The sequence below is a fragment of the Musca domestica genome, unplaced genomic scaffold (genome assembly GCF_030504385.1).
Source record: "Musca domestica strain aabys unplaced genomic scaffold, Musca_domestica.polishedcontigs.V.1.1 118, whole genome shotgun sequence".
In the NCBI taxonomy this organism is placed as follows: domain Eukaryota; kingdom Metazoa; phylum Arthropoda; class Insecta; order Diptera; family Muscidae; genus Musca; species Musca domestica.
The window spans coordinates 41,468-67,452 of record NW_026712149.1 but is presented as its reverse complement, the minus strand read 5'-3'; the positions used below and the strand labels follow the sequence as shown (position 1 = coordinate 67,452).

Below are 25,985 nucleotides of genomic sequence, written 5' to 3'. Positions count from 1 at the left end.
AGATTTTAACAGAATTTATATGGATTTTATTATTTTTTTTTTTTTTGAAAATTTCTAATTCGTTCCAAATGGTGGAGGCCCGACCGAACTTACTGCTTTTTTACTTGTTATTTTTTTTATATCCTACACCACAAGGTGGTCAGGGTCTTTGTGTATTTGTTTGTAACAGGCAAAAGGAAACGAGATAGACCCATAGTTCCTTTTGATGATCTGCATAGAATCACATTCTGAGTCGATTTATGCATGTCCGTCCGTCTGTCCATGTATTTTTGTAAACAAAGTACAGGTCGCATTTATTGCTCGATTCAGATGAAATTTTGCACAGATCATTTGTTTGGCCCAAGGACAAACTCTATTGAAATTGGAGATAATCGGTCAAAATTTAGATATAGCTCCCATATATATCTTCGTCAGATTTGCCTTTTATTGTTCACCAAACGTGTAATATCAGCCCGAATAGTATGGAATTTTGCACATGCAACCAAATTAGGCCTAAAAATAAGTATGCCAAATTTGATCGAAATCGGTTCAGATATAGCTATAGCTCCCATATATATTGTTCATCCGATTTGTTATTTTTGTCCTCCGCAGCCGTAATATGCACTCTGTAACAACAATATTTGGGGAAATATATCAAATACAACTCAGAAATACATTTTCTAAAATTTATCCATATCGGTTCAGATTTGGATATAGCTCCCATATATAACTTCGTCCTATTTACATTTTATTGTGCACCAAACGTCTAATATTTTGCCAAATTGGATGAAATTTGGCACGTACGATCGAATTGAGTCTAGAAGCTAGTATGTCAAATTTGGTGAAGATCGGTTCAGATATAGCTATAGCTCCCATATATACTGTTCATTGGATTTGTCATATTTGTTACCCACAGCCGTAATATGCACTCCGTAACAACGATATTCAGGGAAATATATCAAATACAGCTCAGAAATATCTTTGCCAAATTTTATCGAGATCGGTTCCGATTTGGATATAGCTCCCATATATATTTTTATCCGATTTCAAATTAATTGTGCACCAAATGCTGCGGCATATTTAGTCCTATAAACTTTAAATTATAATTGTAATCATAGCATGTATGTTTTAATTCTCCCATAAAAACTTTTAATTGTTATGCGCAGCTCTACTAAATTAGCAAAGTGGTGTAGGGTATCAAAAAGACTTTAAGACTTTCTTTACTGGTTTTATTTAATTTTTATCGCTACCGCAAAGTGGCTGAAAACAATTTCCCGGTTGAATCTCTTTTTATACCAAATAATTTTTGATTCTTGTATTTACACCTATATTTGACATTTAGTTCTAAAGGACCACAAGTTTTTACAAGATATTTCATTTAAAAACTACTTATAAGAAAGTAGTAACCTGCTTGGCCTAGTGTGTAACAGAGAGCGAGAGATAGAGAGCGAAACGAAATTTACTCATTCCTATTATTATAATTCTTTAATGGGATGTGATAAACAGGCGTAGTTAACTCTTATGTGGTAAGCAAACATGCAACACTTGCTCCTCAGTCTGTAGTCTAGTTATCGTCCCCTAACCAAACTTAAACATACCACATGTGGCAACCGAAGCTTATATCTAATATATTTATAATGACCTCGAAGTTGGACTGCTTTAAAATAGGTTCATTAGTAACATTCTTAGTAACATCTGTCGCCCTGTCTCTCTCTCTCTCTCTCTCTCTCAGTTGTCACTGAATGCCTCATAAGCTTGCGGATCCGGACAATCTTTTTCTCTAGTTATCCCCTTTTACTCCTCCATGATATTCTATCTAAAATGGTAAAGGGAATCATAAGGTCATTTGTGTTTTAAAATAAAACAAAAATTCAAATTATTTTCTTTTTTCAGTGGGTGTCAAAATCATCAACTTAATTATCATTTTTTTGTGGAATAGTTCAGCATGAAAATGATGATCACCGCGATTATTTCCATATTTTAAAATAATTTCTAACTTTGTAAAAAAAAAAAAAAAAAAATATAAACGAAACGACGTTCACGATGATGCCATCAGTGAAGGTGAAATTCATGGGCGATATTCCATTATTTGTGTAGCTTTAACTGAATGAGTTTTAGAGAAAGAAACTATTATGACATATAGTTTATAAGCGAAAGTGGTTTGGCTTTGTATTAGAGAAAATCGCAAATCATAAGATTATCTATGCAAAACTTTTAAGAATATTGGAAACTTAGTGCCGTAGGTCGTGGCATTAGATTTGAAAAGAAACCAATGTGTATCTGAGGAGGGATCAATTTATATATGTATGTGTGCGTGAGCTAAAAGCAAGGAGATATATAGAAATGATAGCTCGTGGACTTATCTAGGAATACTATCAAGGATCAAACATGTTATTTAGACTAATTGAAGCAAATTGCACACAACCATTAGTCTCAACCACATTCTTCAGATCCTTTCAAAAGATCACTGGATTCTGGGAAAATACGGATTTGGTGGAAAACAAGTAAAAACGCACCTTAGTGGGGCCGGACCGAACTTTTAATACTTTTTCAATGAAAACCGTATTATGAGGCCTATACGAAGACGAGAACCTACATAAGTAATTTTTTTTTTCATTGGCTGTAGTACCGATTCTAAACTTCAAATACGATATTTAAAACAATTCCGTTGAATAATGTCGATAATGTCATAAAAATACCATAAAATTGGGGCTATGCGAAGACTTGCACCTGCATAGGTTGTAGTATCCGTTACGGATTTCAAATACGAAATTTGAAACAATTCCGGTAAATAATGTCGCTAATATCATCAAAATACCGAATATTGAGTGGCACCGTTAAATGGGGGCCATACGAAGACGTGGATCTGCGTACGCAATTTTTTCTCACAGGCTGTAGTACCCATTACCAACTTTATGTACGAAATTAAGAACAATTCCAGTCTATAATGCCTCTTAAAATCATCAAAATACCGAATATTTGGAGGTATCGCTATATAGGGGCTATACGAAGATGTGGACCTGAGTACGCAATTTTGTGTCATAGGTTGTAGTAACCATTAAGATCTTTCAATACGAAATTTAAAAAGATTTCGCTGAATAATGTAGCTAAAATTATCGAATATTGAGAGGTGTCGCTACATGGGGTAAGGGGGTTTAAAATGGTCCATTTACGAACTTAACCTAACTTCTGGCTAAATATACACATGTGTGCAAAATTTTAGCCTTCTATCACAATTCATTCAAAATATGGCGTGATTACAACACACAGACGTGCATAGTTAAATTGACTTATATACAGGGTGGGATAAAAAAAACTGCAACAAAGTCAAACGCCATAATTTTTACATTTTTCTTAAATTTTATTAAGTGAAAGCAAAAAATGTCGGAAATAGCATTAAATTTTAAAATAAGTTTAGATTTGTTCGAATTGGTCACCTTTGGCACGAATTATGGCCTTCAAACGGGCAATGAAACCGTCACACTCTGCCCGAATGTTACTCTGCGGTATTTTGGCCCATTCCCGGCGAAGCGCTTACTTGAGGTGATCGACACTTTTGTATTTTTCAATGTCAACCTTGACTTCTAAAATACTCCGGACACAATAGTCCAACGGACTGGTATCCATAGATTTTGGTGGCCATTGTGCGCTGGAAATGAAGCGAGGAACCTCATTTTGTAACCATTCTTGGGCGGCGCCTGTTGAGTGCGATTGTGCTGAGTCCTGTTGGAAATCCAAGGTCTGTGGCCAAAATATTTGCGTGCCCTAGGCTTTAATACAAACTCCAGAATATTTTCACCATAATTAATTAAATTAATAATTAATACGAGCGGAGAGCGACCATCGGCTGTTATGGCGACCCACACCATCACCATGGCATTACCACTTTCGGCCAAGCTAAGCAACTCTTTAGCTCTTTTGAGCATATTCTCTTTCTGTTGCGGTGTAAGTTCTTGTACTTTTTAGAATTTAAATGGCTTTACCCCGAGCTGATTTTTTCAATATTTGCCGAATGGAATATTGCGATACGTTCAGCTCATGAGCCATTTTTTGGCCACTGCGACGCGGGTTTCGATCATACTTTTCGAAGCATTTCTGCTGGTGTTGCTATTTTCCGTCCACTTCCTTGACGTAGAGCTACTCTACCAGTATCACGGTAACGAGAGATGGTACGAGATACAAAAGATTTATTCAAATTTAAATTTTGGAGTGCTCTAACGATAGCCACTTGTGGTTTTCCCGCCAAATATAAAGAAATCATACTATCACGCTTGAATACCATCACGAATAACTTTTTTTTTCTGGAAACTGCTCACCAAAATGCTTTAGTACACTTGTTAACAATATAATAAACTGTCACTGGAATAATTTTAACAGCTGTCGGACGAGTGGCTTAGAAGTGACAGCACTCTGAAGTTGATTGCAGTTTTTTCATTTGACCCTGTGTATACTTCGCTGGGTCCGACAAGAGTATTTCGAAGAGTTACAAACGGAAGAACAACGTTATGGAGAAGAGCATAAACATATTTTTTAAAAAATTGTCTTTGAAAATTTTTATTTTAAGTTTCTGAAAAATATCTCTAATAAATTAAAAAAAAATACCATATCAAATTATTAGAGTCGAATAAAAAATTAATGAATAATTTTCCTTTTCTGTCATTTCAGGTAAGAAAAACCAACATCTCTGCATAATGAACATCCGTTCACTATATTTGGCTTTTTTTCTGTGGCTTTGTCATGTTCTGATCATTGTTTGCGAGCTCCAACATTTTTTTGAATGTCCTTGTGTATGTATCCTATTAACGTTTTCATTTTCAATTCACAATATTTCATATAGATTTCGATTGTGGTAAGTAATTTTTGTTTTATTTTTCGATAAGAATTAAATAAAATCAAAAAAAAAAAAAAAAAACGGAATGAAAGCCCTGACGAAATGCCTATTAGGTATTAAGGATAAAATACGGATATGATATCCATGTGACCGAAATTCCTATTTAAGCCAATGAATTTTGTATCACAAATTTACGCCATAAGCTTTATTTTACACTCGAAATTACATTTCAAAACCTAGGTTAAGAATTAAAACAAAAAAATCACTCAAATCAAAAATTAAAATAAAAAGCTTTCATCGTACATACACACACACACACTCATCTACTAACACAACACCAAACCAAGTTTAACTTTCACTCATAATGAAAATGAAAACGCTGCTATAAATAACCAAAAAGAAATTACAACAGCAAAACAGAATGACCAACAACTGAGACAGAGTAAGCAACAACAACAACAACAGACATACGAATCTACAGCATAACGTAATAACAAGCCGAGACAATATGCTTCCGCATGCTACTGTGTAACTGATGACTGGCTGTTTGGTTGGCTTGGCTTGGCTTGGCTTTGGCTCATTGTCTGTCTGTCTGCCTGCACGTCGGTATCAAAGACTGGATTACAGCGCTAAAAGTTGTTGCAGCTTCAGTCTCAACGAAAGTTTAATTTCATCTAGCGTGCATCTTCTCTGTGCATACATACATACACATATGTATATACCAATGCTCTGCATGATGATGATGATCATGTGAATGATGATTATGGAGCACTGTAACACCAGTATCTTAACTAGTTTTCTGAGTACCCTATCAGAAATGAACTATGGCTTTTTGGCGGTTTCTGAGCCATAGTGAGAGTAAATTCCAATGTTGACGTAAAGCTTTGAAATGCTGATACAGTGTCTAAAAGCAAAACTTATGTAGAGTTGATTCCATGTCAAGGTGGATTTTTTTTCTGAATTGGATTCTTATTAGGCAAACAAGATTTCTACAAAGGAAAAAAACATCTGAGAAAAGCCATAAATATATATTTTATTTTAAAGCCAAAACTTTAAAAAATTTCTAACCAGAAAAAGCTTGGAAACTCTATAAGTCAAATAACCCAGAAAAGGTTATTTTAAACAAACTAACTAACGGAAGGATAGAAATAATGGTTTCTAAAAATATATATATAAAGCAACAGAAACTACGTACCTCTTCATCAAATTCGGAACTTGGACTAACAAAAAAAAATCTTTTAATACCCTCCACTTTAAGGTAAAGGAAACATTAGACCCCATTATGACACACAAATACCAATTTTTGGACAAATTCATGGGAAAAACATCAAAATACCGAATATCGGAAGGTACCGTCATATGGAGGCTATACTAAAACGTAGACCTATACATACAATTTTTCGCCACTGGAGCTAGAACCCATTATGACCAACAATTTTTATACCCTACACCACAAGGTGGTTAGGGTATTATGTCTTTGTGCATTTGTTTGTAACAGGCAAAAGGAAACGAGAAAGGTCCATAGTTCCTTTTGATGATCTGCTTAGAATCACTTTCTGAGTCCGTCTGTCCGTTCGTCCGTCTGTCCATGTATATTTGTGAAGAAAATGCAGGTCGCATTTATTATCCGATTGAGATGAAATTTTCCAAACAACATTTGTTTGGCCCAAGGATGAACCCTATTGAAATTTGAGATAATCGGTAAAAATTTAGATATAGCTCCCATATATATCTTCGTCCGATTTGCCTTTTATTGTGCACCAAACGTGTAATATCAGCCCGAATAGTATGGAATTTTGCACATACAACCAAATTAGGCCTAAAAATAAGCATGCCAAATTTGATAGAAATCGGTTCAGATATAGCTATAGCTCCCATATATATTGTTCATCCGATTTGTTATTTTTGTCCTCCGCAGCCGTAATATGCACTCTGTAACAACAATATTTGGGGAAATATATCAAATGCAGCTCAGAAATACCTTTGCTAAATTTTATCGAGATCGGTTCAGATTTGGATATAGCTCCCATATATAACTTCGTCCGATTTACCTTTGATAGTGCACCAAACGTCTAATATTTGCCCAAATGGGATGGAATTTGGCACATACGACCGAATTGAGTCTAGAAGGTAGTATGCAAAATTTGGTGAAGATCGGTTCAGATATTGCTATAGCTCCCATATATATTGTTCATCCGATTTGCTGTATTTGCTATCCACAGCCGTAATATGCACTCCGTAACAACGATATTCAGGGAAATATATCAAATACAGCTCAGAAATATCTTTGCCAAGTTTTATCGAGATCGGTTCAGATTTGGATTTAGCTCCCATACATATCTTTATCTGATTTAGAATTAATTTTGCACCAAATGGGCAATACAAGTCCGAATTTAAAAGATACAAATGCTTCGCCGTATTTAGTCCTTTAAATTTTATATTATAATTTAATCATAGGGTGTAAAATCATAAAAATCCCATAAAAACTTTTACTTGTTATGTGGAGCTCAACTAAATTAGCAAAGTGGTGTAGGGTATCATAAAATCGGCCCGCCCGACTTTAGGACTTTCTTTGCTGGTTTTTAGACAAATCCGTGAAAAAATTTGGTAAAAATCAAAGAAAGAAGCGAGCAATGAGCATTCTTAACAGAGCACGCTTTTTATACCCTTCCCATATGGCTACATAGAGTATATAATCATTTGGCCAAAACGTGCCTAATTGAAATAACGGTTTAGACCCTAAGTATCTTTGGACCAAATCCATTTCAGGACATTAGGAATCGATCTAGAAGAATCCGTCCGTCTGTCTGTCTGGCTGGTGCGCACGATAGCTTCCGAAGTTAGTTACCTTATTTGGTCCATACTTGGTATATTGTAATATTATTATCAAACTTACAACGAGTCCTTCTGGTACCTCCCCCTGAGGTCATAATTTTCACAGAAAATAATTCACCATATAGAAAAAGGGAGAATCATTCAATTAATTGCAAACTGTACAAATCCAAATATTTTCTGATCAGTGCTTATTGCAGTGTAAATATAAAATATGGGCACACTCCATCAAGTACCTCGCTTACAACGGATCAAAGTTGAGTCCATTGTCTCCAAATTTCACACATTTCAGTATTTCAGCCAACACAAGATGTAACGTGAAGATGGGATATATCGACCCACTTCTTCTGATACCTCCCCCACAAAGGGTCAACATTTTGAATAACCATAAAGCTCATAAAACTCGAAATGTGCATCCGAATTCTTTCAAACTCTTTATTTATTTTATTTTTATTTCTTATAGGCATCTTATTTAGGAGCCGATAATATAGATAGTATTGATATTTCAAAATCATTTTTTTGCCAACTAAAATTTTAATTTTAACAACATTACATTTTATTTTCCGTCTTTAATTTTAGAAAAACACACTTTTCTAATTCTGAAACTTCAAATGTATATTTTCATTGCCTTTGAATAAGTTCTTAATTCTAAAATCTATTATTTCCCCTTTAATAACAATTTATGAAAGCTGTTCTCCATTTGTCGCCATAAAATATTTAAAAAAATTCCACCCATCGCCACTTTTCAGGCACACAACCACTGTGCCCCGATCACAACGGTGAGAGAGAGTATAAAGAAAGTTGCTGTCTGACGTTTCAGCTTGCGAAAAGCTTGAACTTGTTGCAGTCCAAGTGAAAGAAGAGAAATGCTCATAGCTGACATGAAAGCTTACTCCCGAAAGTTTTCGACAAGGGCGACAATTGAACAAGCTCGCTCTTTGACTGGCTGGCTAAGCGCTGTCTGGTCTGACTGACTGACTGGTTGGGAGAAAACTGAAAATACAACAAAACTCAAAATAAAAATATTTATGAAAACAAAAAAGAAATATATGTTTTGGTTTTGTTGCTTGTTGCTGTTGTTGTTACGGCTGCTGTTTTATCTTTCTACGGCGTCACTTAACTCTTTCTCCCAGTTTGGGTGTACATACAGTGAGAGCGAGAGAATTTTGGTTATAATGCGGTTCTGTTGCTTTATTTTGTTGTTGTTTATAAAGTTTTTTTTTGTTTTGTCAAGTTGGGTTTTCAAATTCCCTCTGCATAATAAGGTGGTGGGCTATCTGCCTGGCCAAGACTTGTGTATTACCACACACAGAAATATGCAAACAGACATACGAACACGTTGCGCTTCTGTAGTGTGAACCGCCGTTTCTGTTGAACTTTTACGGGATCGAAGAGCTCACTCTGCAAACGTGTGGCAATGGTACCGGTAGTATTAACGGAAATCGGTCGAAATAGTGCAACTTGTTTAACGGGCTTTTAAATAATTTGAAAATTCAAAAAAAAAAAAAAAAATAAAATAAATAAATAATAAATAAAAACAGCAAAAAGAAAATTTTTGACAATTGCAAAATCAATCATTTTTCGTTTGCAGTGGAAATTCAAAAAAAAAAAAAAAAAATAAATAAATAAAAACACACACCCACAAAGCCTTGCAATTGAAGAGAAGAAAATTGTGCGACAACGGAACAAGCTTATCTAATAAAAAAATAATGTTTGAGTACATTTAGTATGATTATAGCTTATACATATCTATATATGGCGAAAGCATAGGTATATAGAAAATAAAAATACACCGAAAAGTGATAGCACCAAGAGATCTCAGTTTTGACAAACAAGAGCAAATTGATATTTCAAACAACAATCAAAATCAACTACATACCTATATATTTATATACAAACATGTATGTATGTCTGTATCAAACAACAATTAAAATAAGCAAAGACAAAGCGTGTCTTTCAAAGTGCACAGAATTTGTTCGGAAATCCAAAACCCACAAAATCACAACCACAAATGTCAAAATTGAAATTAACACACATTGTCCAAACCTGATCTAGTTTCGGAATATAAAACAAAATACCTACATTAAAATTCTAAACATTAGAATAAGAGATAAATTTTCAAAAAAAAAAAAAAAAAAAAAAAAAATTGTAGAGTTTTGTGAAACAAGTGCAGGCAAAGAAAAAAATCAAGGTTAAATTTGTTTAAAGATGTTTGTTCATTAACTATGAGTTAAATTAAGTAAATAATGAAATTAATAAAAAATATTTACAAAATATGAATTACTTTCAAAAAGGAATTTATTTTTGAAAGTTCACAAATTATAAAGAAAAATTAAAAACCAAATAAATATTAAAATAAATTCAATTTATAAAACTAACAAGATTATTCAAAAAAAAAAAAAAATAAATAAATAAATAAATAATTGGTGAACATTTTTAACTACAGTACGAGCTCAATTTTTGCCATCAGCTAACATCAAATCTTGGGATTAAAAATTGTATTAAATGAAAGGAAATTAAATGTATGAAAAAGTAAAAAAAAAATATTTTCAAAAAGGCTCCAAGGTTTTAATTGTTATCGTCTATGTCATTCTTAAACAAGGTCATGGTCGATCTCAGACAAAACCATCATTGTGGGGTATAACCGAAAATAAGATTTTTTTTAAATACTATTATATATTAAAAAAAAGTGAATATGGATATTCGAAAAAATAGGGTGTGTAATTTTTTACACTAAAATGGTCTGTGTGGCCATCTGAATTACGGAAACTAGATTTTTTAATATTTATTTGAAAGCCCCTAATACCATAAAAAAAGAAAGTTAAAAAAATATAATTTTAAAAATTATAGACAACATAATAGTGAAATAAGGATTGTTTAGAATCTTTTGCGAAAATTGTTGAACATTTTTCGAATGGCTTTGAAAACTTATCAACAATAAAAAAAAAATAAGCCCTTAATCAGAATTCCAGATCAACAATGGAAAAATAAGTCCTTAATCAGAATTCCAGATCAACAATGGAAAATAAGCCCTTAATCAGAGTTCCAGATAATCTATTCTGAGTTGTGGCGTAAACAGAGTGAGGTCCTGAAAGCCCGGACCGCCTCTCAAATGGTTTTCTGCATTTTCTTGCACATTTTACATGGAAATTGTTTTTGGGCTATATATCTCCCTGGTTCTGGGCACATGGAAAACAGTGTGTTTAATAAAATATATGTGAGCTTTTCATACCCTACACCACACAGGGCTCAGGGTATTATGTCTTTGTGCATCTGTTTGTAAAATGGAGACGGAAATGAGATAGTCCCATACTTACTTTTGAGAATCTTCATAGAATCACTTTTTGAGTCGATTTGTGGATATTCGTCTGTCCGCATATCTGTCTATTCATGTATTTTTGTGAACAAATTACAGGTCGCATTTATTGTTCGATCGATATGAAATTTTACACAAATCATTTATTTGACCCTAGTGCGAGCTGCATTGAAATTAAAGATAATCGGTCAATACTTAGATATAGCTCCTATATCCGATTTGTAGATCAAATAGGATGGAATTTGCCACATACGACCAAATTGAGCCTAGTATATCAAATGTGGTGAAAATCGGTTCATATATAACTAAAGTTCTCATATATAGTTGTTGCAAAATGGTTAGGCTTAATCCCTTTATTGTTGTTTTTATAAAAACAACGTTTGTTTATTAGGGGAGATCGATGGTAATGTTTACCAGGGGGTAAGGCAGCGAATACCTAGGTTTCGGAAAGAGCCACCAATCCTCATCAGTCCCTTGTTTTTTGTCTGGGATATTTTCGCCAGGAATAAACAGGAAAGTATGTGAAATTTGGTGAAAATCGATTCAGATATAACAATAGGTCCCATATATATGTTTCATCCGATTTTGTATTTAAGTCTCTTGCATTTTTAGCAAAAAAAAAATTGACTTCGTGCTGTATGTATAGAAAATGGTTCACCACATAAAATTCTAACAAGAAATACCAAAGTGTGCCTAATAAAATAATGGATTTAATTAGCAACATATTTTAAAACCACTTATCTCAAGGAATTTCGGTGAAATTCACCACAAGTACAACGAGTATAACAATTACAACATTTTTTTTTTATTAATGTTTTTTTTTCAGAAAGAGTAACTGAAATAGCAAATCTGTATCAAAACGACATTTAAAATCACAAAAAATACAAATAAATAAATAAATAATTTTAGAAAGAAAAAAAAAAAATCACTATAAAATTTGTTTATTATTAATGCTTAACTGATTAAAGTACAAAATATATGTATATACATGTTGAACAACGGAGCGAACGTGTTTTTGTGAATGAATTTCTATCTGGCCAAAAGTTCTGATGTTTATTTCCGACTTGTTGCTTAACCAGATTTATGCGTGATCTATCAATGAGAATGGATTATCAATTGCCACCGCAATCATTACAGCTGGGCTCGTTGATGAATGGCCCATTGGCGGCAGCGGCAGCTGCACAACACAATGGAGCGCAGCTACAAATATTGCAACTGAATCAGCATCATCACAATCAGCAGCAGCAGCAGTTACAACAGCAACAACAACATCAACAACAACAAAATATCAATAATCAACAGCAACAACATTTGCTTAATCACATGAACAACAATGTTAACAATAACAGTGGCAACAACAACAGCAGCAATAATGGATCTACCCAACCCTTACCGTCTTTAAGTTCTTTACCTCTGCAAGTAATGCATAACTTGCCACATTTATTGGCTGGCAGCAATGCTGGTGGCATAGCTGGTGGAGGTGGAGGTGGTAGTCTTTCCAGTAGTCCCTCCAGTAACGGCAGCAGCCTTAATTTGCTCAACAACAATTTAAATCTTAGCCCCAATAACAACAACAGTAATACATTAAATGCCAACAACAACAATACCCACCCAACCAATAATCACAGCAACAATAATGTTGCAACTCACACATTGCTGCGCAACACCATGCAACATGTGGCCAATGCCAATCAGCAGCTGCAACAAACCATAAATAATCTTAGCAATAATTTGGTCTCATCACTGCCGCCAAGTAGTCAGTTGTTGCAACATCATTTGCAACATTTGGCCAATGTCAATAATGCGGTGGTCCAATTGAATGGCAACAACAGTAGCAGTAATAGCTCATCACCGTTGAGTAATGGCAGCAATAACAGTGGCATTAACAATAACAATATGTTATTAAATAACAGTGGGAACAATAACAACAACAGCAACAGCAACAATTCCAACACCGCCTCCACCACCAACAGCAGTAACAATAATTTAGCCCAGCATCTCAGCGATAATGTCGTAGCCCATAATCTGGTCAATGGTTTGGTGGGAGTTTTAAGCAATGTTCAAAATCAGAATGGTAATTTAGCCAACAATAACAACAACAACAGCAATACTGTGAATAATCTCAATAACAACAGCAACAATAGCAATAATGTGAATTCCAACAACAACAACAACAATAATAATAACAATCCAAATACCCCCAATCTCGAGGATAACAATCGCTGGACACAATTTCAAGTGCAACAGCTGTGGAAACAGCATGCCTCCTATTTGAATGGTATGACAAGTGAAACACAAATAATAATATCTTATTCTTATTTTTTTTTTCTTAAATATAGCTTCAAATTGTTATTAATATCCTATAAAAAAAAATAAAAAAGAATGTGTAAGAAACTCTTAAAACATTTAAAAATCTAAGTAATAAGAAGTCTTATCTGCTGAAATATTATTTCAACAAAAATAAAATATTTGAGAATTTCTTGTAGCAGGAAATGTTTTTACCTTTTCAAAAATTTTCATATTGGGAGTAATATTCCAGTCCATTAAAAATTTGCTCTTACCATCTATCCCCAATTTGACCGGCATCCATATTGCAAATGGTTGCTTAGACCTTTGTGCATCATGGTTTTCTTTGTCATTGGCACTCAATAGGTTAGGACAATAAATGTATTTAAATTGACTTCTTTTCTCAGATGTTGAAAAATATAATGGAATTGGCGCATTGCCTAAGGTATAATCAAATAGTTCTAAAGCACCAGTTATAGCCTTAACCCATTATGAATTTTCTAAATTTTCCATTTTCTTCTAATAACATAAACCCTTTTGATCGTAAGAAATTCTAATTCGATGAAATCTTCGGCAAAAAAACTTGAAAACAAGTCATAGTTGAATCGGTATAGGTATAGAAAAATATACACCCTTTTTATACCCTCCACCATAGTATGGAGGGTATATTAAGTTTGTCATTCCGTTTGTAACACCTCGAAATATACATTTTAGACCCCACAAAGTATATATATTCTTGATCAGCATAAAATTCTATGTCGATTTATCAATGTCCGTCCGTCTGTGGAAATCACTCTAGCTTCCGAACGAAACGAAGTAGGTTGATAAAATTTTACTCAAATGTTTACTATTTCTGCAGGACTTTTCGTATTGAAAATGGGCCATGTAGGTCCACGTCTTCGTATAGCCCCCATATAACGGTACCTCCCGATATGCGGTATTTTGATGATTCTAGCGACAGTTTTTACTGGAATTGTTTCAAAATTAATATTTAAAGTTCATAATAGATGCTACGGCTTAAGACAGAAAATGGACCATGTAGGTCCCCGTATTCGTATAGCCCCCGATATTCGGTATTTTGATCATTTTAGCGACATTGTTTACCGGAATTGTTTCAGTTTTAGTATTCGAAGTTCGTAATGAATACTACATCCTAAGACAAAAAATGAGCCAGGTAGGTTCACGTATTCGTATAGCCCCCAAAGGTACCCCCCGATCTTCGGTATTTTCATGATTTTAGCGACATTATTTACCGGAATTGTTTCAAATTTCGCATTTGAAGTTCGTAATGAATACTACAGCCTATGACGTAAAATTGTCTGTGCAGGTCCACGTCTTCATATAGCCCCCATATAACGGTATACCCCGATATTCGGTATTTTGATGATTTTAGCGACATTATTTACCGGAATTGTTTCAAATTTCGCATTTGAAGTTCGATATTACAGCCTATGACAGAAAATTGCCTGTGCATTATAAACAGATTTTTTTTTCAAGTTTCGCATTTCAATATTGTAATAGCTTGTGACAAAAGTTGCCTATGCAGGTCCACATCGTCGTATAGACTCTAATATACGGCTACATTAGGTATTTTCAAGATTTTAACAGATTTTTAAGGAATTTTATTTTATTTTTTTTTTGAAAATTGTTAAATTTGTACCAAATGGTGGAGGGTATTCAAAGTTCGGTCTGGCCGAACTTACAGCTTTTTTACTTGTTTTTAATTTTTTTCTTTTCAAAATTCTTATCTCATGTAACTTTATATATGTTATATAGAAAATGTTCGATACTTTATACTGGGATATAAAAAGGAAGGTCTTAATCGTTGATATTTAAATTTTTCGGATATAATCTAGTTTTTTTTTTAACGGTATTATGATCGTAAAGCACGTTTATATAGAAATGCTCATCCGGTTTAACACTAACACTTTACTAAGCACTATGAATTTTACAATGGAAAATATACGATAAATTTATTGCGATTTGGCGAAAGTTACTGTATGCAAATGCTCTGTTGGGGGTAAGGCAATACAGAGACAAATACGATACTATATTGACCTGATATTCATTCATATGCCCTTATGTTATCCACCAATTCTCAACTCCAGGACAACTCAGGAGTTGTCCCGACATAAAATATATCTTTTCTTCATTTATACATAAGCATAATTATTACTTTAACTTTTGATATATGGTTACTTAATCTTTTATAGGTACAGGGTGCGATAAAAAAACTGCAACATAGTCAAACGTCATAGTTATACCCTCCACCTTGGAAAGGGGGGTATATTAACTTTGTCATTCCGTTTGTAACATCCTTAAATATTCGTCTTAGACCAGCAAAAAATTCATAAAATTCTAAGTCGATTTAACGATGTCCGTCTGTCTGTCCGTCTGTCTGTCTGTTGAAATCACGATACAGCCCACATTATTTGACGTAGAGCGCCAGACCTATTTGCATTGTGTCTAGGATGGTTGGAATTGAAAATGAGATATATCGGTCCACGTTCTGGTATAGTCCCCATATAACGATACCTCCCGATATTCGGTATTTTGATGACTTATGCCACATTGTTTCACGGATTTGTCTGGAAATTGGTATTTGTAGGTCATAACGGGTCCCTGAGCGTGTGGCAAAACATTGCTTGTATAGGTCCACGTTGTGGTATAGCCCCCATATAAAGGTAGCTCCCGATATTCTGTATTTTAGTTTTTTTTTGCCACATTTTTTCACGGATTTGTCTAGAAATTGGTATTTGTGGATTTGTCATAATGGTTTCCAGCTCCGGTGACGAAACATTGCATGTATGGGTCCATTATTTGGTATAGCCCCCATATAACGGTACCTCCCGATATTCGGCATTTTAATGGTTTTTGCCACATTTCTTCTAATGTTTCTTTTACCCTAAGGTGGAGGCTATAAAAAGTTTGTCCCGGCCGAACTTAATGTTTTTTATTTGTTGTTATTTATTTGTTTTTTTAATTTTATTGAAGGAAAGCAAAAAATGTGGGAAATAGCATGAAATTTTAGAATTAGTTTAGATTTGTTCCAATTGGTCACCTTTGGCACGACTTATGGCCTTCAAACGGTCAATAAAACCGTCACATCCTGCCCGAATGTTGCTCTGCGGTATTTTGGCCCATTCCCGGTCCAGTAATGGAGGTAATCGACACTTTGGTAAATTTTAGTTCCAACCTTGCTTTCCAAAATACTCCAGAAATGCAGCCTCAGTTTGTAAACATTCTTGGGTGGCGCGTGCTGAGTCCTGTTGGAATGTCCAAGGTCTGCGGCCAAAATGTTTCCGTGACCAAGGCTTTAATACACCCTCCAGAATATTTTCGCGATAATATTCGGCGTTTATTCTGATGCCACGATCGTTATGGAGTCCCACACCATCACCATGGCCGGCGCTTGAGTTCTGGTGGCCAACCAAAGGTGCACATTTTCAGCCGACCTCTTTGGCAAGAAAACACGATCATTTTGTTTGTTTACAATCTGCTGGACAACGAATGTTTTCTCATCGAAGAAAACCAAATTCGACAGTTCACCACTTTCGGTCAAACGAAACAACTCTTTAGCTCTTTTGAGTCTTTTTTCTTTCGTTTGCGGTGTAAGTTCTTGCACTTTTGGGAATTTCAGTATTTGCAGAATGGAACATTGCGATATGTTCAGCTCACGAGTCATTTTTCGGCCACTGCGTCGCGGGTTTCGATCAAGTTGCTTCTTTACTTTTCAAACCATTTCTGCCGATGTTGCTGTTTCCTTTCGTCGTCGGGTTACTTTACCGGTATCACGGTAACGAGCCATGATACGAAACACAAAATATTTGTTCACATTCTGGAGTGGTCTAACGATAGCCACTTGTAGTTTTCCATCCAAATATAAAGAAATCACACTATCACCCTTGAATTCCATCACGAATAATTTTTTTTCTAGAAAATTCTCTCCTAAATTCTTTTCTACGCTTGTAAACAATGTAATGAGCTGTCACTGGTATAATTTTAACAATTTTCGGACGAGTGGCCTAGAAATGACAGCAGTCTCAAAATTGTTTGCAGTTTTTTCATCTAACCCCGTATATAGTAGCAATTCTTTGGAGAATTTTCAAAAGAACTTCCCTGCGTTTCAGTTTCTAAAGAAACATAATCAAAATTAAAAAAAAAAAAAACTAAATTATAGAAACTATTGTTGAAAAGACTCTTTTGCACATCACAAATAAAACAAAAAAATCGAAGAAACCTTTTAAAATACCAAAAAAGTCAATAACTTTTGACCGCCTGATGCATAATACCGGGAAGTGTATGACCAAGTAGGAAACAAAAACAACAAAATACCAAAAAACCTTCACCGGCCAGATGTCAAAGTCAAAGACAAAGCTGAAAAAAAATGGACTCAAGTAGATTATTTTGTTGTGTAGGAAAAAAAAGTAGATAAACTACCCAATTGACAATAACGAAAGGAAAGTGATTCCAGGCGGCAGTGTGGCTGCCTAGCCATCAGACCTTAGGCTTATAATGGGTGGGTTTTTGGTAAAAACCAAAAAAAAAAAACACACACACAATTTTTTTTTTTTTTTGCCTTTGACTCTGTTCGCCCATACAGCCAAAGAAAGAGTCTAGAAAGAAAACCCTAAAATCAAACTGATTATCAAAGCATGGCAATCACCTTCATGGTGACATTTATCTGGGCGTAAATAAAGACAATAAATGTCACATCAACTACCTCCATGCAGTGACAAAAGTAAATTCAAGGGTTTTCTTTTAGCCAACCAGTCATAATGTTACAATTGCAGCAGCAGGTTTTGTACGTCTCGCAATTGGATCAAATCGTTTGTGAGTATGTTCATTTCGTTTTGTCTCAATTTCGAGTGCCGAAAAAATTAACGGAGAAAAAAAAAAAAAACATAAAATTCACATTTCTCCAAAAGCTGCGCCGTCGAAGTCGACGCCATTACTTTAGACAAAAGTAAAACAACTTTCGATTTTATTTTTCATTAATTTCATGTTGAGCGAGTTTTGTTGTTTCTGTTTGTTTTCTTCAACATTTCATGTTGTTGTTGTTGTCAATTTTTTGGTGGGTAATTTTTAGTTTATTTTATATTTGCCATTTCAATTTCATGACATTTTTATTTGGAGCTTTTTTATTGCCTTGGTATACTTTTTAGCCAATTTCCGAAATATCGATTTAAATGCATCGCTTCAAGTGATGGGAATTTTGCCATGCCGAAGTATTCTGATTGTTGCTCTCTGCCAGAGCTGCAAGAATGTTAAAGTTTTTTCTACAATAACCCAATTTTTCTTTATGATATCGAAAAAAAAATTGCAAAACTAGTAGATTCTTGCAGGTTTTGGAACAGAGCATGGTATTTATTTTCAGTTAGAAGTTGGGTGTTGGAAATTCTGCATTTAACTACCCTATACCACTTGTAGGTGCAATGGTAAATCTAATGAAATATATTTTTAGAAGCTATCCTTAAATATAAACATATTTCAAATAAATTGTGCACTGCTGGTTATAGTTCCAAACATTTGGGCGCCATGTGTACCGTTTAGCCTATTAAAAATTAATGTAAACAAACTAGATTTTCATCACCTCTGGGTTGAAAATAATGTTATATTCTTTCGAAACATTTAAATTAAAAAATATATTTCCTTATTACCAAGTAATGAATAAAAGCTTCATTATAGGTTATGTGTTCGAGACTCTGTGTCGGAAACCCCAAATAATAAAATATGTTGAGTTGTTGATGTAAGACTTTAAACAATGCCTTTTTCATTGAATACATGTTGGCAACAGTAACTACTTACAAATCTCATTACTAAGCCATTTTTTTAACCAGATAATTTCGCTTGAGATATGTTGTCATTCCTTGGCCAAACATAATAGTGATTTTTTATAGAAGCCACATAATATCCGTTTATTTTTTTGACTTATTTGTGATTAAAGCATAATTACTTATTTCGGGTTACATATCCCTGTTAAAATAATGGATTCGTCATTTGATTAGTAATGGACATTTTTGTTGGTATTATAACAAAAAATTGGTTGGTGTAATGTAATGTAATGGTGGTTGCCATGGTGCAATGTAATGTAATGACAACCACATACCCTCTGCATTACCAGTAGCCAATAAGTAATCACAGCATGTATTTTGACAGTGGGCAGGCTAACTTCGTAAATGGACCATATCGGTCCACTTCTTCGTATTTACCGATACCTCCCGATATTCGGTATTTTGATGATATTATTGACAGTATTCACCGGAATTGGTTCAAATTTCGCAATTGAAGTTCGTAATGGGTACTACAACCTATAACTGAAAATTGTCTGTACAGATGCAAGTCTTCGTATAGCGAGAGTCTTTGTCTTTGTAGTGCACGTCTTCGTATAAGGGTACATCTCTTTATTCGGTATTTTGATAATATTTCCGGCATTATTCAGCGAAATTGTTTCAAATTTCGTATTTGAAGTTCGGTACTACCGCCTATGACGAAATAAAAAAAAAATAAGATGAAAAAATTACTTATGCAGGACCACGTCTTCGTATAGCCCCTATACGGTTTTTATTTGAGCGATATTTTTCGACGTTTTTTTTTTTTTGAGAATATTTAGGTGCCTTCCGAATGGTGGAGGGTATTAAATATTCGGCCTGCCCGAACTTAGCTTCTTTTTTACTTGTTTTAAACTATTTATTGGCTCTTGATGGCAGATTTTTAAGGACTTACTTCCTACGACAAGTCTATGTCAAAACAAGGCGTTGAAATGCCTTATGGGCCTTTATAACCCCATTATTTGGTAATGAGATGTTTTGTACGGATGTAGATTTTGAAGTACTTACTTCCTATGACAAGTCCATGTCAAAACAAGTGCCTTTATAGCCCCATTACTTGGTAATGATATGTTTTTCTCGGATGTATATAATTTTGCTATGTAAGTAAGTTTAATATCGTATTCACTCAGAATGTTGAACTAAGTTTGAGATTTTCACGATTCTGGAGCGGATAGATGCTCTCCCTGCAAAAAAGGAATTGTTTATTTGGATTGCCATTTTTTTTTTTTGAAGTGCTACGAATTAAATGAAAAATTTTTTCTTCAGGATGTTTTAAAAATTTCCCCCATTAAATTTTTAAAAAATTAATATCTTATTAATTTTTTTTTTGACACCTATAAACTTTATTTGGTCCTAATTGTGCGAAATTGGAAAATAGGCGACCTTGTTTTTTTTTAATCGATCCTCCATTCACTTTCAACGAGTTATTCAACGTATTTTTCCAAACAATAACAGAGGCCATTAAAATCAGTTTAAACTTCAACTTAACCCATGATAATCCTACAAAGCCACTCAACAAAGAAAGAAAATTAAACAAAAGTCTTTGTTGTGGACCTCTTTCACTCTCCGTATCATAAAAAAAGAGATTTTTTGTTCCTTGCCGGGAAAGCCCTCTTTTAGACGCATTGTGCCATTATTGAAGCACTCACAAAGCTGAAATGTCTAAATATAAACCTTCTTTTTTTATCAAAATACCATAAAAATTTTCATCAGCTTTTGCCGGAAAAGAGAAGAAGAAGAAGAACAAAAACAACATTTACTTTTAAGCTGGATCAGTTTTACTTTCATTACCCCATCAGACATGACAACTATTTTGGTCAAAACAAAAACAAAAAATCTCTTTTACGTTTCAGACGTAATAACCATCAATGTGTTGAGCTGCTGCGCATGCGGCTCTGCACTTCTTGGTGGATTGTTGTGGGCTCTATATTTTTGGTAATGCCGGCATAGCAACCTTCCCAAAAAAACTGTAAATTTGTATGTATACATGTAGAAAATGTGCGAGAGCGGACCAGAGTTTGGGGGTGTGGGGGGATAGTTTTGTTTGCCTTGATTTGCCGTTGGTCGTCCAACGCTTGAGTGATATGACTGTGAGTGCTTCACAAACTACGTGAAACTTTCACTTTTTCGGCAACGTTTTTTTTCATTTTCATGTCGCTCTGTGTGTAATGGTATGTGTGTGTATTTAAATGTTGTTGTTTCCTCTTTCGGTTTGGTACCCAAAAATATATTTATTCATTGAGATGGCATTTGATTTGATATTCAAGATTTGGTGTTGGGATTTGATTAAAGATGAGGATGCTTCTAAGGGAATTTCTTGACGTTGATGGGAAATGAAAATGCTCAAATTTTTAGCAGTGATGACAAAAAACACTACTAAAAATTACCAAAATAAGCATTTTAGAAAAGCCCTAATTTCACGTATTTTGATGTTCTATGTAAACATTAAGCGTTGATATGCTTTCCAGTAGGTAGTTACTGGCGACCGAAATGAACGTAATAAACCTAATGTTTGGTGAAGAGATTTTGTTGCTGGGAAGGCTTATGAAAAGCTATATCACCTTGGAAAGAAGGCTATATGACCTTGTTATTTGGTTTGTAACATCCCTAAATATTCGTCGTAGATCCCATAAAGTAAATATATTCTTGGGCCTGCAAGCTAATTTATACAAGATAGGATGTGCAGATAACAGCATACAGGGTGAGATAAAAAACTGCAACAAAGTCAAACGCCATATTTATTATTTTTTTTTTTTAAATTTTATCGAATGATAGCAAAAATGTCGGAAATAGCATTAAATTTTAGAATAAGCTTAGATTTGTTCGAATTGGTACGAATTATGGCCTTCCAACGGCCAATGAAACCGTTACATGCTGCCCAAATATTGCTGTGTGGTATTTTGGTCCATTCCCGGCGAAGCGCTTGCTTGAAGTGATCGACACTTTGGTATTTTTTAGTGCCAACCTTGCTTTCCAAAATACTCCATACACAATAGTCCAACGGATTGGTATCCGGAGATTTTGGTGGCCGTTGCGCGCTGGAAATGAAACGAGGAACCTCAGTTTGTAACCATTCTTGGGTGTAGCGTGTTGCGTGCGATGGTGCTGACTACTGTTGAAATGTCCAAGGTCTACGGCCAAAATGTTTGCATGTCCAAGGCTTTAATAAACTCTCCAGAATATTTTCGCCATAATATTCGGCATTTATTCTGATGCCACGGTCGATAAATACGAGCGGAGAGCGACCATCTGGTGTTATGGCAGCCCACACCATCACCATGACCGGCGCTTCAGTTCTGGTTGCCAATCGAAGGTGCACATTTTCAGCTAACGTCTCTTGCAAGTAAACACGATCATTTTGTTTGTTTGCAAACTGCTGGACGACGAATGTTTTCTCATGGGAGAAAACCAAATTCGGCTGTTCACCACTTTCGAAAGCGAAAGCTCTTTTGAGTCTATTTTCTTTCTGATGCAGTGTAAGTTCTTGCACTTTTTGGAATTTCAATGGCTTTACCTCGAGCTCATTTTTCAATATTTGCCGCATGAAATAGTGCGATATGTTCAGCTCACGAGCCATTTTTCGGACACTACGATGCGAGTTTCAATCAAGTCGCTTCTTTACTTTTCGAACCATTTCTGCTGATGTTGCTGCTTTCTTCCGCCCACTTCCTTGACGTCGGGCTACGCTACCGAGCAATAGTACGAGACTCAAAAGATTTATTCGCATTTAAATGCTGGAGTGCTCTAACGATAGCCACTTGTGGTTTTTCCGCCAAATATAAAGAAATCTTGAATCTCGCTTGAATTCCATTTCCGAATAACTTTTTTTCTGGAAAGTTTTCACCAAAATGCTTTTGTACGCTTGTAAACAATATAATAAGCTGCCACTGGTATAATTTTAACAGCTCTCAGACGAGTGGCTTAGAAATGACAGCAGTCTGATGTTGGTTGCAGTTTTTTCATCTCACCCTGAATGCAAGGGGAAGATGATGAAACGTTATAGTATTTTCTCTGTTAATGCCCAAATGTTTGTAAATATCAGACCCCAATTCTTAGGGAATGACTCCATACCAGAAAACTAAAATCTACAAATTGCCCGTCTTTTTCAATAACTTTAGTCTAGAGCTCACAACAGGTCTATTCTGGCCTCTCCACCAGGATATGTGGTGATTTTCGCCCCTCCTTCAACCCAACCGAACAAAAGATTGATTAAATACCTACATAAAAACGATGTTTAATACCCTCCACAGTGAGGAATAAACTTGTTAATTTTCAAAAAATACTTGGAAAAATACCCATCAAATTGCTAAAATACTGAATATTAGGCGACACAGTTATGTTGGGGGGCTCTATGAAAACGACAGCCTCTATATTCAATTATCTGCCAGAGATGACGGTCCCTGCTGTGCACTCCATGGATATGGACCTGCATGGACTCCGTCAGAATGTGAATATGAAAAATAAACATTTTACAAATGTTATTTCCATTTTCATATAAATTTTTTTAAAACCAGAGAAAGCCCAAATATCTAGTTTACTTACAAATTTGGATTCGATACAACGTTGCATTCCAAGAAACACCATACACCACAATATATAACTATGCCACTATTACGGGGTGTGGCGATTAAATTCGCACAGAAGGCTGTTATCATCCAAACAACTCCAATTTGCAGTAATTTCAAGTCTGGTTGCATGAAAACGCACCATCTTTGACTTAGTTTCGTTAACCCAGTTTTTTTTTTTAAAACACCAGAAAAAATGTTAACTGAACGCCAAACACCTTATATATTAGCAAACTAATTAAAAAAGAAAATAAGGAAGTGACCAATATTTTTGTGCAAAAAAAAAAAAAAAACAACTGCAACTTAAAATCAAGCAAAGAAAAGTGGATACGCTGCCAAGTGTATAAGTATAATATAATCGCGTCGTACAACAGCGCCACAAAGCTAACGTAATTGTTGAGCAAAAAATGAAAATAGCTACTTTGAAGCCAGTCTGCAAAATGCTATAATGCACGGCATATTAATTGATGTTGTAGTTGTGTGATTTGTTGTTGTTGTTGTTGTTGTTTGCAAGCAAAGAAGAAAGTAAGAAAATATGTAATTATTTTATAAAACGAAATGTAATAGATAATTTTTTTATGCATTTTACTTTAACCCATAATCAAGCGTTGTGTTTGCTCGCACCAGCCGTTGCGTTAGTAGGTCAACGTTTTATGACGTAACATATGTAATGGGGAAATTTGTAATAGAAAAAATTATTAAATAATAATACTTGCTAGCTGCATTAATTTGTGATATGTGATATATGCATTATTGCTGACTATTTCGTTGCCAATAAGGACAAAATCAATAGGATACCCTGCATGCGGAAATATATAAATACTCAGCCTGTATTCAAGGGGAAAACTAGTCTTAAAACCCTTGAATATTTTTAATATATTATATGCACAATATTCGAAAACTTGGACCGTTATGTATAGCTCGTTGTAAAGACGTATTTTACCCTCTGAGAGCATTAAATGTCATTTTACAGCAATTCGGTTAAATTTTGGCAAAAATACCGAAAATAAAATGTAGGGCCTGCAAAAGTAATTTTTCGTCATTGGCTGTAATACCGATTTCAAACTCCAAATACGAAATTTAAAACAATTCCGTTGAGTAATCTCGCTAATATCATCAAAATACCAAAAAAAAAAAAAAAAAGCAAGTAAAAAAGCTGTAAGTTCGGCCGGGCCGAACTTTTAATACCCTCCACCATTTGGTACAAATTTGGCAATCTCCAAAAAATAAAACCCGTTAAAAATTCTGTTAAAATCTTAAAAATACCGAATGCTTATACGACGACGTGGGCCTGCATAGGCAACTTTTGTCATAAATTATTACAATATTTAAACTTGAAGAAAAATCTGTTTATAATGTAGCTAAAATCGTCAAAATACCGAATATGGGGGGTACCGTTATATGGGGGCTATACGAAAACGTGGACCTGCACAGACAATTTTCTGGCATGGGCTGAAGTATCCATTACGAACTTCACATGCGAAATTTGAAAGAATCCCTGTAAATAATGTCGCTAAAATCATTAAAATACCGAATATCGGGGGGCTATATGAAGACGTGGACCTACATGGCTCATTTTTTGATTAAGGATGTAGTATCCATTACGAACTTCAAATACCAAATTTGAAACGATTCCGGTAAACAATGTCGCTAAAATCGTCAAAAAACCGAATATCGGGGGGTACCGTTATATGGGGGCTACAGGAAGACGTGGACCTGCACCGATAATTGTCTGTCTTAGGCTGTAGCATCCATTGCAAACTTCAAATGCCAAATTTGAAATAATTCCGGTGAATAATGTCGCTAAAATCATCAAAATACCGAATATCGGGAGGTACCGTTTTATGGGGGCTATATGATAACTTGGACCTACATGGCCCATTTACGAACTTAACCTGTCCACTGGGAAAAAATACATGTGTGCAAAATTTTAGCCTTCTATCTCAATTTGTTCGAAAGATAGCGTGATTACAACAGACAGACAGACAGACGGACAGACAGACAGACAGACAGACAGACAGACAGACAGGCAGACGGACATGGCTAAATCGTCTTAGAATTTTACACTGATCAAGAATATATATACTTTGTTGGGTCTGACATGAATATTTCGAGGAGTTACAAACGGAATGACAAAATTAATATACCCTCCATAGTATGGTGGAGGGTATAAAAAAAAACAAGGTAACGTTATATGCGAGATGCACGAAGACGTGGATGTGCATATATAATTTTCTGTCACAGGTTGAAGTATCCATTTCGATCTTTAAATACGAAATTTGTAACAATTCCGGTGAATAATGTCTCTAAAATTATCAAAATACCGGATATCGGGAGGTATAGTT

General features: G+C 34.8%; 1 protein-coding gene across 9 annotated transcripts in view; it reads left to right on the top strand.

The window, feature by feature from the left end:
- LOC105261542 (putative uncharacterized protein DDB_G0286901) overlaps nucleotides 1–25,985 on the top strand; it is a 76,835-nt gene that overhangs the window by 14,970 nt on the left and 35,880 nt on the right. For 5 of the 9 annotated variants that reach the window (XM_059132260.1, XM_059132259.1, XM_059132261.1 and 2 more), the window contains one exon: nucleotides 4,817–4,828. The exons of 2 other annotated variants lie outside the window; for them this stretch is intronic. In XM_059132260.1, coding sequence (XP_058988243.1) covers nucleotides 4,817–4,828 — 12 coding nt within the window. Of the gene's footprint in view, nucleotides 1–4,816; nucleotides 4,829–7,271; nucleotides 9,413–11,784; nucleotides 13,237–25,985 lie in introns of those variants that run through there. 2 more of the 9 variants (XM_059132265.1, XM_059132264.1) reach the window with 2 other exon arrangements.